Source organism: Plasmodium coatneyi, chromosome 2 (assembly GCF_001680005.1).
Source record: "Plasmodium coatneyi strain Hackeri chromosome 2, complete sequence".
Classification (NCBI taxonomy): Eukaryota; Apicomplexa; class Aconoidasida; order Haemosporida; family Plasmodiidae; genus Plasmodium; species Plasmodium coatneyi.
In genome coordinates, this window is record NC_033557.1 from 299,533 (window position 1) to 312,553 (window position 13,021).

Sequence of the window (13,021 nt, forward strand, 5' to 3'; positions counted from 1 at the left end):
CTTACCGCGTGCACATGTACAGGAATGTGCACCCCATCCGGGTTAGCCGATCTGTTCTTCCATATGCGTCTATGCAAACGAGGAGACCAGAAAAGTGGACAAAAAGACCTCACGAAAAAACTGCAAAGAAGAATAGCAGCACGTATTATCATGCGAACACGTTGCACCGCGGAAGAGATGACTTATAGTTAACGAAGCGGTACCAGTATGCCTTCATTTTTTATCCAAAGGGAGTTATAACAGCCCTCTTTTGTGGCTTCCATTTTTTTCCTACTGAAGATGAATGTCGATGCTCTCCTCGTAGAAATGACCTTTCTAAAGCACACCATTGTTTTTTAAAAAAAAGCAGCACGATATATATGTGCCCATTTGTATGTGTAAAGGCCACATATGTACACCTTTAGGAGGAGTAGTTCGTGTCATTCCATGGGCCAATGCACGCCACGGTGCACGCGTCCCTGTGTACGTGCATTTATATAAGTTGGCAAGGTTCATCCCACTAGTTGATCTATCGGTGGGTCGTGTGGACGATCATACGTAGGAGTCATTAGTGAGTTCTTAACGTTGGTACCATTTTGTCTATTTGGTTCTGTTTGTTCATTCGCTCCAATTGTGTCAATTGTTTAACACCATATGTGCCCTGCCGCACACATATGAAAAAGCCCAATCAAAGGGAACAGCGAAAATGTATAACAGCAACGACGATGAGGAGGAGAACTACTCGAGGAACAGAAGAAGCAATTCATCAGATAGTGGGAATGGAGACGGAAATGGGATGCTAAACGATCCAATGAATACGTACAACCATTACAATAACTTTAATCGGTTTCACGAACAAAATATGCAAGCATGCAAAATTGATGAAATTTATGTAGACGATAGTTATGACGAAAATGGTAGTTACGTCCAGAAAGGAGACAATCTTTCCGACAACAACCATTTTGAAGTAAGTAAAAACGTAAATTTCGATGGACCATACAGTTATAAAAATCTGAGGGAAGTTACAGAAAATGAAGTCGAATTAGTGGTGGACAATTTTTTCGATCGAATTAGAAACAATGAGGATGTATACTCTGAATGGAAAGTATGTCCCAATTTTATCTTTCGACTTTTATTTATTGCAAAGTCGAGGTCCAATAATTATATGTACCCAGTGGCATCATCCTTCATTGAAGCCATCGCCAAGGATGATTGGGTTCCTGATTGGGGATTCAGTAGTGTGCAGTACTATATAATTTTAATAAACTTAGCGGATTATAGAAAATCCTACTACAAAATAGATCACTTTAGTTTTTCTCATTTGAATACGGACCGAGGTTGGCACAACTTTGTTCCGTTCGAAAAATTAAGGGAGCCAGGATTTATCAACGAAAATGGGCAAATCGTTCTAAGGGCCGGTGTTTTCCCACTCGGTTCAGAATCCTTTAAAAACAGCAGAGATATAAACTATGATAGTAAATCCAGGACAGGATTTGTTGGGCTCCAAAATCATGGGGCCACCTGCTATATGAATGCCCTGCTACAACTCCTATACCATATTAACATTTTTCGGAAAGCTGTTTGTATGATGATTTTTAACATAGAAAACATTATTGGGGAGAAAACTTTAGAATTTTTTAAAAAAAAATTTGAGAAAAAAAAAAGAAGGAAAAAGTTGTGCCTCAGTAATGACAAGAGTTGCACCACCCAGATGGTCGTTGAAGGTGGGGAGGTGGACTCCAAAAACGCGATGAACCGAAAGAAGAAAAAGACAAAGTTTGAACGAGAAGACAGTTCCGATTCGGAAAAATATAAGGGTGCTTCACCCATGAGGATGGTGCCCTACACTCCTAGTGAGAACAATGGGGAGGAAGGCAATCCTGATGGGGACGAACAGAAACGGGATGGGGATCAGCATGGTATGCATATCCAAAGTGGAGCCTTCGGGGGACCAGAAGTCATCGCAAACGCTAATGAATCCGAGTTGTACGGAATGGGAAAAATTAATCACAACATTAGAGTGAAGAATGAGGACCTTCGAATGAATCACCTAAGCAGGAGCGACGACAACGATAATGGCAGCACCAATGGTCAGTTTAGACACTCGAATGAAGACCCCTTGGGGGCACCGCATAATTCTTCCCTAGGGGATGGGTCCCCCTTCAGTGGGTCCCCTCTGATAGAACGGCCATATGACCACCTCCATCAGTTGCAAGCGGATAAATTAGAAAACGTAAAAGAGAAAAAAACGATCAGCGAATACCAGCAAATGTACGCCCCCCATGAGAAGGTAAACAACAACGATGGGGAAGAAGCCAACGAAGGAGCAGCGTACCAACCCAGCAACGTTGTAAATATTGGTCGAATCAACAGCAGCGACATTGCCAATATTCCAAATATTCCTAGCGTCGGGGCGCATGAGTACGAAATGAAGAACAATAAAAAGCATGCCTATGTGCACAATTCGTCGTCTGACCCGTCCATAGATACGGGAGGGATACAAAACAATTTAAGCAACAACGGTAGCGGCGAGGTGTACTATGACAACTCCCTATACAAAAGCGAAGGCTACAACAACGAAATGTTGACAACAGTGAATTGTAAGAAGAACAAAAAAAAAGGCATGGTCTACGAATCGAAGAAGAATTTAAAAAAAAAAAAAAAAATTTTCAAATATGCAAATGAGGGAAAGGTGGAACAGGCTGAAAATAACGATCATGTGATGTCTCCCTTTAGCTCCTCCGATAACTTGTCCAACGTTTCCACCATGTCGAAAGAGAAGAAGAAAAAGAAGTTCGCTTCTAACAACAATTTTCATTTAACGGGAAGTGATACCGTGAAGAAGGAAAATGACAGTTCAGTGAATAATGCCGTGGGTTACTCCGAGGGGGAAGAGGGCCCCGTGCCGCGGGATGGAGAATGTTCCTCCTTGGGTGGTCTCCATGGCGTGGGTGCCGAAGCGGATGGCCACATGGATAATAGCAACGATAATAACTCTGGTGTAGATGATCACCATGATGAGAGGCGTGGTACCCTGCGGGGTGATGAGGACGGTTCCTACTCAGACAGCGACATGTCAGTCCTGTCCATCACCTCCTCCGGGTCGTCGTCCTACGTGTCCTGCTCCTCAACCTCCTCTTCATACTACCATAAAAATAAAAAAAAAACAAAGTATGATAAGTCGAAAGAGATTGATTACAAGAACATCCTCCTGGAGGAGGAGAACGAAAAGAAGAACATCCTTCCAACATCGTTGGCGTTACAAAATTTGTTTTACAAATTGCATTGTATGAATGAAGCTGTGTCGTGTAAAGAGCTGATAAGATCCTTTGGATGGGACGCAAGTGATGTGTTCACACAACAGGACACACACGAGTTGCTAAAGTTGTTACTAGATAAAGTGGAAGAACAAATGAAGGGAACGGTAGTCGAAGGGTCTGTGAAAAAAATGTTCGAAGGGGAAGTAGAAACGTATATAGAATGTCTAGACATAGATTACAAAAGTGTGAGAAAAGAGACCTACGAAGATATTCAACTAGACGTACAAGGATGTAACAACATTTATGAATCGCTCGACAAAGCAATCGAGGCAGAAGTTTTAGAAGGTGATAATATTTACGAAACGGATGGGTACGGAAAACAGAAAGCAAAAAAAGGGATGAGATTTTTGAGCTTCCCAAATATTTGTATATTTCTCCTGAAAAGATTCACATTCGATCTGCAAAGAATGGAAACGGTGAAGCTGAATAATCGGTTCGAATTTTACAAAGAATTGGATCTGTCTAAGTATTGCCAAAATGGAGGAGAATACGTCCTACAGGCCGTGTCAGTGCACCAAGGGAATATGAACAGTGGACATTACTACTCCTTCAGCTATAAGCACAACGAAAATTTTTGGCTCAAATGTGATGACGATAAAATATTCCGCGTGAGTGAATACTCAGTCATTAACGACAACTTTGGTGGGTACGACATCAACATGGAGACTGACCTCTACGATTTTGACATAGCAGATAAAATAAAACAGAGGATGAAGCACTACAGCGCCTATATGCTGGTCTATGTAAAGAAATCGCTCATCCCCAAGCTTATTAAAGAGTGCGATCCAGCCGTGGTAAACCCACAGGTTGTTAAGAGATGTAGGATGGAAGAAATTATCAACAGAAGGAGGACCAAACTGAAACAAGAAATATTACAATACGTAAAAATTAGAGTCTTCGATAAGTACTCCTACCTGTACAAGTCGTTCAGTGACCTACCCCCAGTTGGAATCCCCTCCCTCTTCAACATTAAATTTGACAGGAACAAAACGGTCCTGGAGACCTTTTGTAAAATTTTGAAAATCATAAAGAAGATTTACCTCTGCAAGAGAAAGAAGCGCGCGGATTATCTGCTGCGCAAGTCCACAAGGATGAAGATGGAAAAGGCGGACAAGGTGCCGACCCAGGGGGACCACTCCACGTCCGTGTTACTCAAATCGGAAGAGCCTGCAGAAGGTGGGGACCCCTACCGTCAAGCTCTCCTGGGTAAACACATGAAACCAGGGAGGATTCCTAAAGAAGAACGTGACAAAGCGGGAGCGACATCCAGCCGCAGCGACCGTGGAAGCAGTGATGGAAATGGACACAATCGATCCGCACACGTAAAATCACAGGAGAAGGGCGCCAGAACAGACTTGTCCAAAAAAGAAATGAGCAAGCGCGGATTGAATGCAGAGTGTACTACCCCCGAAGAGGGGCCCCACGACCCAAATGACGCGTGTGACAACCCCTCCGAGGAAGTTCCTTCACAAAACTGCGCTGCGGATGATTCCTTATCTACTGTCTCTTCAGTCCCCTCATGTTGCAGCACCAAGTCGATAGACAAATATCTTAAATATTTATCCAAGAGGAAGAATGAAAGGTCGAAGAGGAGATCGTCCCACGTGAACAACTCCAGAATGAAAAGCTTCTCCTCGTCAAATAATTCGTCGTGTTACTCCTCTTCCTATTTGTCGCACTCGGGAGAGGAGGACTCCTACTCCTCCGCCTCTTCCTCTTCGTCCAATAGTTATGTGAAGGAGAAAAAATGTTTCTACGTGTTACTTCCTACTAATGATGTTTACCGATACTTCCCCCTAGACATGAAGATTAACAGTCAACTGTATCTCTACGAATTGCTAAAAAAAACGAACAAGGAGTCAAACGACCTGTTCCCAACCATAGACATATTATATTTGCCCTATAACAAAAAAACGTCCATTCGAAAAAACAATTCGAGCACAAAAAATAAAAACGTTTTGTTTTTTTTTAAATATTTTGATATCTACGCGGAGGAAAAGATTGGTGATACGGCCCTCATCTGCCTCGACCTGATGTACTGCGATGTGTACCTCAAACCCAAGGAGTTAGAATCTGTAATTATCCGAAAAATCCTAAAGGCAATGAAAAAGGGTTACATTACCAGCTATAATTATGACCTCTGGAGGAGTTACCTCAATGAGGAGGAAGAATACTACTACGTAGACGACCCCCTGAATTTTAAAATTTTCATTGAATATAAAAATAAGTGTAACTTAATAAAGTCCAAAAAAATTATTGCGCACAATAAGATGGTTCCGGGGGACATCCTCATCTTTAACTTTTTGAGTAACGCAGAATTGGAAAAGAAGAAAAATTTTATCGTTCGGTTGGGCACAAGGAAGGAGGACCTCTTCCTCACCGAGGAGAATCAAGTCACCTATGATCTGTTTTTTAATGCAGACGTGTTGAGTAAAATTTTGTACAGAAAAAAAAAGCTCATTGAAAAAATGCACAACTGTTCCTACATTGTTAGCAATAAGAATGGCGTTTACTACAAAGTGTCTTCCTGCGAATCGGATGCTGGTGAATGTTCCTTCCCTCCTGTGCCAAGCAGCGGAGTTACCAACCCGAACGGGGACCCCCCCGCTGGTGATCATTCCCAAAAGGACTTACTCAATGATGAATATTTTGTGAATGGATCGAATTCCAATCTGATGAAGAAGAAGATGAAAAAGGAGACGGCGTCCGAATTGCCTGTCCAGCTGGATGCTAACGTCGATTTTGCCCCTCCGAATCGTATGCAGCAGGAGAATTACTTCACCTATGGGGATGACCAGAATGGTGAGAACACTTTTCCACGTAAAGAGGGGGCAGAAGAAGAGGACCACTCAGACAATATTCGACTAGCATCCGACAGGACAGAAGGTACCCCCCACTTGGGCCAAAAGGAGGGAGCCAAGGAGAAAAGTCCCCTGCAGGAAGTCAACCCAGCGCTCCATGCAGAGCATGAAGATGATGCAAAGCAGGCACCCCGTGCGGACCCCAGCCACGTAATGGACGAACACATGGATGACGTCGAAAATGGAAATTTCAGTGCATTAAATATGACGAAAGAAAATCTGAGCAGCCAAGAAGTGATGAACCTTTACCTTTGCCTCAAAAAGTTAAGTAACAAATTTGAGAAAAACGGAATGAACTACGAGTACTGCTTGTTAAGTAAAAGCATGTTGATGCCCGTGAAGGAAGCAGCCCTTAACAACAAAAAACTCATTTTTAAAAGGAAGAAGAAACACCCGCCTAACATTTACAACAATGAGTGTGTAAATATTTGTAGGGATTATCAGTACCCATTTTACTCTCCTCCGACATCGGACCTCTCCACCGATGATGAAAAAAGAGTGCCTCAGAAAGGTATACAAAAGGAAGAAGTCAAAAGAAAGAAGAAAAAAAAAAACTACGACGAGGCTGTGACGGGTCTTTCCAGGCAAAATTTGAATTGCTCCAGTGCATATGCGCAAAACGGGGTAGTGAACAAGGCGATTAACGCAGGTAAAGATGATGAGGGTCAAGCGAACGAATTAGTGTACAAATGCACCATCAATAACACCAACTTGTTAGGAGGAGCAACAGACGGGATGAACACCCCTACTTACAACAGTGATCTTAAAAACGATTATCGATATAATAGCAACCTGCGAATACCCAGTGTCAACTTTAATTCTTCCAACGAAAATAACATTTCAAACGATCTAATCGCCAGGAACGATTCCGAAATATCGTTCTGTTCTTCGGCGAATTCGGACCTGACATACACGTCAGAAAGTACAGCCTACTACATGTTCAACGCGGAGGAGTCATTAGAATCTGTGTACACTAACGAAGTATATGATCATAAGAAGAAGCGAAAAAAAAAGAAGAAAAAAAAAAAAAAAAAAAAAAATGGCTACCTCAGCCGAAACGGGGATGGATAATGTGGATCAGTCGGCTGCGCCCAGGAACAGTGATCAATACAAAGGAAAATTTTTTAACCCGAATTCGGAGGATGAGAAGATCGAAGCGTATGTTGATATGCCTAATCCCGGGGGAACAACAGAAGCAGGCAGTAATCCCAATTCGGGTGGCCATCCAGGCCAGAACGTGAAATCCGGGGTCAAAATGGAACAACCTGGTCGCAATCACGGGGGGCATAATAGCAGCAAAGACAGTGAAAACCCCCCCAATGTGGATCAAGCCGGTAACAACATCATAAAACAGGGGGACCCCCACAGGAATAACACCGACCAGGTCGGACACGTAGGAGAGTCAAGCGGTGAACAAATTAATCGAAACAACAGCTGCCAGAAGGCGGGTGAAAAAACGTCGGACGGTAAGATCCGCATGAACGGTGAACACGTGAGCGATAGCATATATTCTTACCATAAGAATAGAGACGGTGGTGCACAAAAAGTAATTTGCGAGGACACGGACATTGATGAGGCCAGTGAGGCGCACATGAACGACAGGAGCAGGGCCCTGCTGCACGAAAATATGAACAGCATAAACAGCATGAATGTGATGGGATCGAACGAGAACGTCATGGCAGAAGCGGCGAACATAATTGGGGTGTCGTCAAACATGGGGGTGCCCAACCTGATGGTTTCAAACGATCCATGTGGCAACGCCCAGAGCAGCGAACCAGCCAACGACAGCCTCGTCAGCAGCAATGCCCCCCTGGGCAGCGGCAGAAGCCAAGCAAATAGGAGGAGAAAAAACAGGAGAGCCAAAATTATCAAAAAGTGTGGCGGACAGAAAGACAAGGAAGAACCCATTTTGCCCTTTTATGTCATATGCGACTATCTAGATTTTGTGGAGAGAAAAATATACGTAAACAGATTCCGGTTTAAATTATATGACCCCATTTATCAGCTGGGAAAGTACCGAAACTGCGCAGGAGTTGTTCTAAAGAAGAATTTAAAAAAAAGCTGTTTAAATTATATCGACTCTAATTTTATATTTTTAAAAAAGGAGTTGTGCAAAATCGATCTGGATATTGACATAAGATGTCCAACCAAGCAGATCTTTAAACATGTCTGCTACCGAATGAATGTGGACCCCACACATGTACTGATTTTTCCCTACCCCCCGTTAAATAGCCCTATAAATTTTAACCCTTACAATATTGATTCGTTCACCTCTAATTCCGATTCGGATGGAGAAAGTTACCAAAAGAATAGCAACTCGACATATGGACCCATGCCATTTGAAACTCTAATAAAACAACATGCCATAGCGTTAGAGCACAATTCACTCACCGAACAAAAGACGTTTTGTTTGTCTCTTCTTCCTTTTCATTACAAATACTTCACGAGACTATACCCAGAGGATTCCCCCAAATATTTCCACTATGTAGTTCACTTGTTCAACGCGAATGTACAGTCCGTTGCGGCATTTACAGGCCATATTAAGCTTAAGAAAAGCCTACCTAATAAGAATAAAGGGGGGGATAATTACTTCCAAGGGGATGCGGACTCTAGCAGTGAGGCCTCTGGATCCTCCATGTCCGACAGGTCCAGTAGCACCATGGCGAACAGACACTATTTGTCCAACAATTACACAACGGTGCAAGATTTGATCGACAAAATTAAATTAGAAATTAACCCCTACTTGAAAAAAAGAGGAATAGACGTCAAGCAAAAATTTAGATTGCTTTTTACCTTCGGCCCCAAAATTAAATACTTGAGCCATAATGAACAGCTCATACAAATGGATTTCGTCAAAACGAACCATATAAAAAATGTGTATGTCACTCCGCTGAGGATGGAGCCTGATTTTACCGACGAGCAGAAGCATTTGATAGAAACGGACCAGCTGAAGGTGAGCTCCCCCGACATGCAAATACATTCGCCAGGAAAAAAGTGGAGAGTATTGTTGCTTACAATTTAACCACTTTTTTGACCGTTTTATTTGGCGCAAGCGATAATGGGGGAACACCAAAAGGGGAAAAATACAACACCTCCATATGCACTATCATTTGCTCCTCCATTTTGTGTGCCCTTTGTAAAATTTCTCCTTCTTTTTTTCACCTCCCCCTTTAGATAATTCACGTCTTCAACCAGACACCTTCGAAGGAAGTTTTCGGCTACAGTTTTGACGTCCTCGTTGATGTAGGGAATTGACTCACCAACGCAAACAAGCATATAAATATAATTATGCATTTGCGTGCCATGCGCATCTGCGTGGTGCCACTCCCTCCTGCATGTATTCACCCTCCCCCTTTTACGTTTCCTCTTCCCCCCCGCAGCCGAATGACAACATGCTGGACATCAAAAACAGGATAAGAAAAAGGACCCTCTTGCCAAAGTACATATTCGACAAAATCACCTTCTTCGAGTTTGAGAACGGGCAGAGGATTTGGAGGTCCAACGAAGACACCATCAATTGGAAGAACAAGCAGTTCGCAATCATTATAGGTGAGTACTTTTTATTTTACCGCCCTTACCCGCATTGCGCTGTGCATATATGTATACGTATATTTGTGTAGAAGTGCTTATTTGCAGGGGGGTACACACCCTTTTGCCATTCCTTTTTGCATGCATGTTGCAACGGGTGCCATGGTTTCATACCCCCTCGAGGCTAACATTGCCCCATCTGCCCTTCACCCCACAGGAGAACACCATGCCCCATCCCAGTCGAAGCCCCAAATGGGAATGAAAATAGCATAAGTCTCATGACCCCCTCTCCTCTTCCAACATACACACACGAGCCTTTTCCCTAATTTTTAATCCTTGGCTGCCAAAATGGACATTTCATTGGTTCATAACATTCTCCTAATTCCTATTCATTTTAATATTAATTTTACTTTCAGTTTTAATTTTATTTTTAATTAATCCTTTCCCTTTTCATGGCCTTACAGTTATTTCATCCACGCTTGGCAGCTCCTCTGGGGCAAGTGCTACATACGGCGAACGTTGTACTACATGTGGTGCATGCATGATGCGATTACGTACATATCCTAGTACGCCAATCACAACGCTGCATGCATGTTTGCCAAAATGTGCAGGCATATCATAGTGCTATGTTTGCCTGCCCTCTTCACTTTTCCCCTACAACAGTTGTATAATTAATTAATGCAAAGAATTAAAGAAAAGGAGTTTCCATTATTAATTATACTTTGATCACCCTCGTTGTGTGCATGTATTACTGCACACTTGTGCCCAGTGCGATTTCCTCCTATAAGTGTAGAGAAAAATTAGAGGCTTCTTAATTTCCCCCCTTTTTCTTTTTTTTTTTTTTTAAGAACGTCCTTCAATCATATACAAACAAATGAACACTCGCTATGATTATTTTTCCTACACAGAGTGGTACATCTTTTTTCTCTTAACCTTTTTTCCTTTTTTTGATTTAATATTTTTTTTCTGTTTAACCTACTTATTCCTAAAGAAATGAGGAACCTTCCTACTTTCGTTCTTCTCTCCAACCTTTTTCTTTTTTTTTTCCTATTTCTTTTAAGAAAAAAGAAAAAAAGAAAAAAAAGGAAGGTGGGTAATCCCTTCTCTACTTTTTTTCTTTTTGAAGAATGCAAAAAAGGGGGGGAGTACCGAGGTAGAATGTATAAGAACAGGGATAGGTTGCATACAGGAATTTTTTGTCCTTTCGTTTTTTCCTAACGAAAAAAAAAAAAAAGAAGAAAAAAAAAAAGAAAGGAAGGGAAAAAAAAATAAAGAAAGAACGGAAAAAAAAAAAAAAAGTAAGGAAAAAAAAGAATAGATTAATATTAGAAGAAAAGAAAAAGGAAAGAAAAGGAAAATAAGAAAAAGAAAAAAAATTTCCTTAGATGAAAAAAAAAAAAAGTAAAAAGGAAAAGAGGAGAGTAGGATGGTTATTTCTTTTAAGGAAAGGTAAGAAAAAATTAAAAAGAGAAGAAGAAAAAGAAAGAGAGGGAAGTTCGCAATTCCATTCCTTCTTCCTCTCCTTCCCCTTTTTTTTTTTGAAGAATGCAAGTGAACTGTAAGGAAGGAAAAGTAGAGGAAAGGGGAAGGGAAGGGTTGCTTCTTCTTCTTCTTCATCTGTAATGCGAATGCTGTGTATACGAGGTAGGGGGAAAAATTTTTCCTTTTCTTTTTTTTTTTTTTTTTATAGGAAATACAATGCATAAGAGGAGGGGAAAGGTTGTTCCTCATATTCTCTCTTTTTCTTAGAATCATGTAATGTATAAGGGAAGGAACGGGTAAGGTTGCTACTCCCTTCTTTAAAAAATTCAGAAGTGCATTCAAAAATTGTTCTTCCTTTTTTTTTTTAGGAGAGTATTGTGTGTATGAGGAGGGTTATTTTCCTTCTGTTTTTAAAAGGAATGCAATGCATAAGAAAGGTTGTTTCTCCTTTTTTCTCAGAGGAAAAGGAATAAAAGGGAAGGAAAAAGTGGTGAATGTTGCCTTCGTGATATAACTGGTCGTAAAATGATAATATGAGTAATGGACGTAGAAAATGTGTTACGTGTAATATTCGGTGAAATACTGTTTTTATTTGATAAATAATAGAGTGAATGAATAGTCGAAAAAAATGCCTTCAGATGTGGTATTCCAGGAGTTGAAGGAAAAATGGTTAAATGAAGCAGGAACTAATGTGGGGAGGGATCCAGGCACACGGGAGGTATGACAGTGTAATGTGCACTATATGTAGAAAAAATGTATATCCCTATATCGGACTATATTATTCCACTGTAATAGTAAATATATAATGCACAAAGAACATATATATATATTACCTTAACTTATAGACAGCATTAGGTAAAAGAATATTACATTGGACTACCGAAATATTAGAAGAAATGGCAAAAAAAGATGATACGTTAAGTTATAAAGAGCTGTGTGAAGGGATAGAGGGAGTAGCAGGGAGCATGACAGAACAGGAGAAAAGGGTATGTGAATTCATTTTAAAGAACTTATGGAGTATGAAAAAAAAGAGTCAATGCAGAAAAGGAAACATTAATTCAGAAATGAAAGAATACGTCCGATGTACAGTAATGAAAGCATGGTCAACTTTGTACCTACGTGAACATTGCAATGAGGGGCATGTTATTCAGAAGGCATTTAGTAAAATGAAGGAATTGAACCATACACTCAGTACCATAGGAAGTTCAGGCCAAGAGTTTAATACAGGGGTTCAGTGTAAAGAATGTGATTATAGTGAAGTATTGGAACCTATGAACATATTAAAGAAAATCGATATGTTAGGAATTATTCTTCAAGCTATAAGAAAAAAAAATGAAGTTATGAAATTAATAAATGGAGGAACAAAGAAGGTGGATTGTGATAAAGACCAACCTAATGTATCAGGAGGAAGTCTTCCGGACAATAGTGATATAATAAGTGCGATGAGTACAGGTCAAACAACGGATCAGCAACAAAGAAAAAAGCACATTAACCCCGAACAGTATAAATACTTTGCACAATTAATGGAAAGGTGGTTACATCACAGAGGAATAGCTGGAAATAATGTAAATATAATACTTTAGATAATATATAATAATACATATGCTTAATTAGTTAAAATATACTTGTGTAACTACATTATAACCAGGAAAAATGTGTATTATATGCACAAATACATTACTCTAATTCATCCATATAGGACGAAATATGGAAAGATTTTAAGAAAATATTCGATGATATGATTGAAAATATAGGCGAGGACAGCACGGAAGAACCAATGTACTGCGATATGGAAAATGATGAAGGATTAAAATTAGGGAAGGACCATGACGGTAAAGCTCTATGTAAAAT

At 40.6% G+C, this 13,021-nt stretch overlaps 1 protein-coding gene across 1 annotated transcript; it reads left to right on the forward strand.

Annotated features, from left to right (window-relative positions):
• Positions 1-685: 685 nt before the first annotated feature.
• On the forward strand, positions 686-9,961 carry PCOAH_00002840 (Ubiquitin carboxyl-terminal hydrolase; the record flags this gene model as incomplete). Its single annotated transcript, XM_020057099.1, has 5 exons — positions 686-7,141; positions 7,242-9,113; positions 9,335-9,403; positions 9,541-9,709; positions 9,906-9,961. 5 exons carry the CDS (start codon positions 686-688, stop codon positions 9,959-9,961), a joined length of 8,622 nt encoding a protein of 2,873 aa, XP_019912625.1.
• Between the last annotated feature and the right edge of the window lie 3,060 nt (positions 9,962-13,021).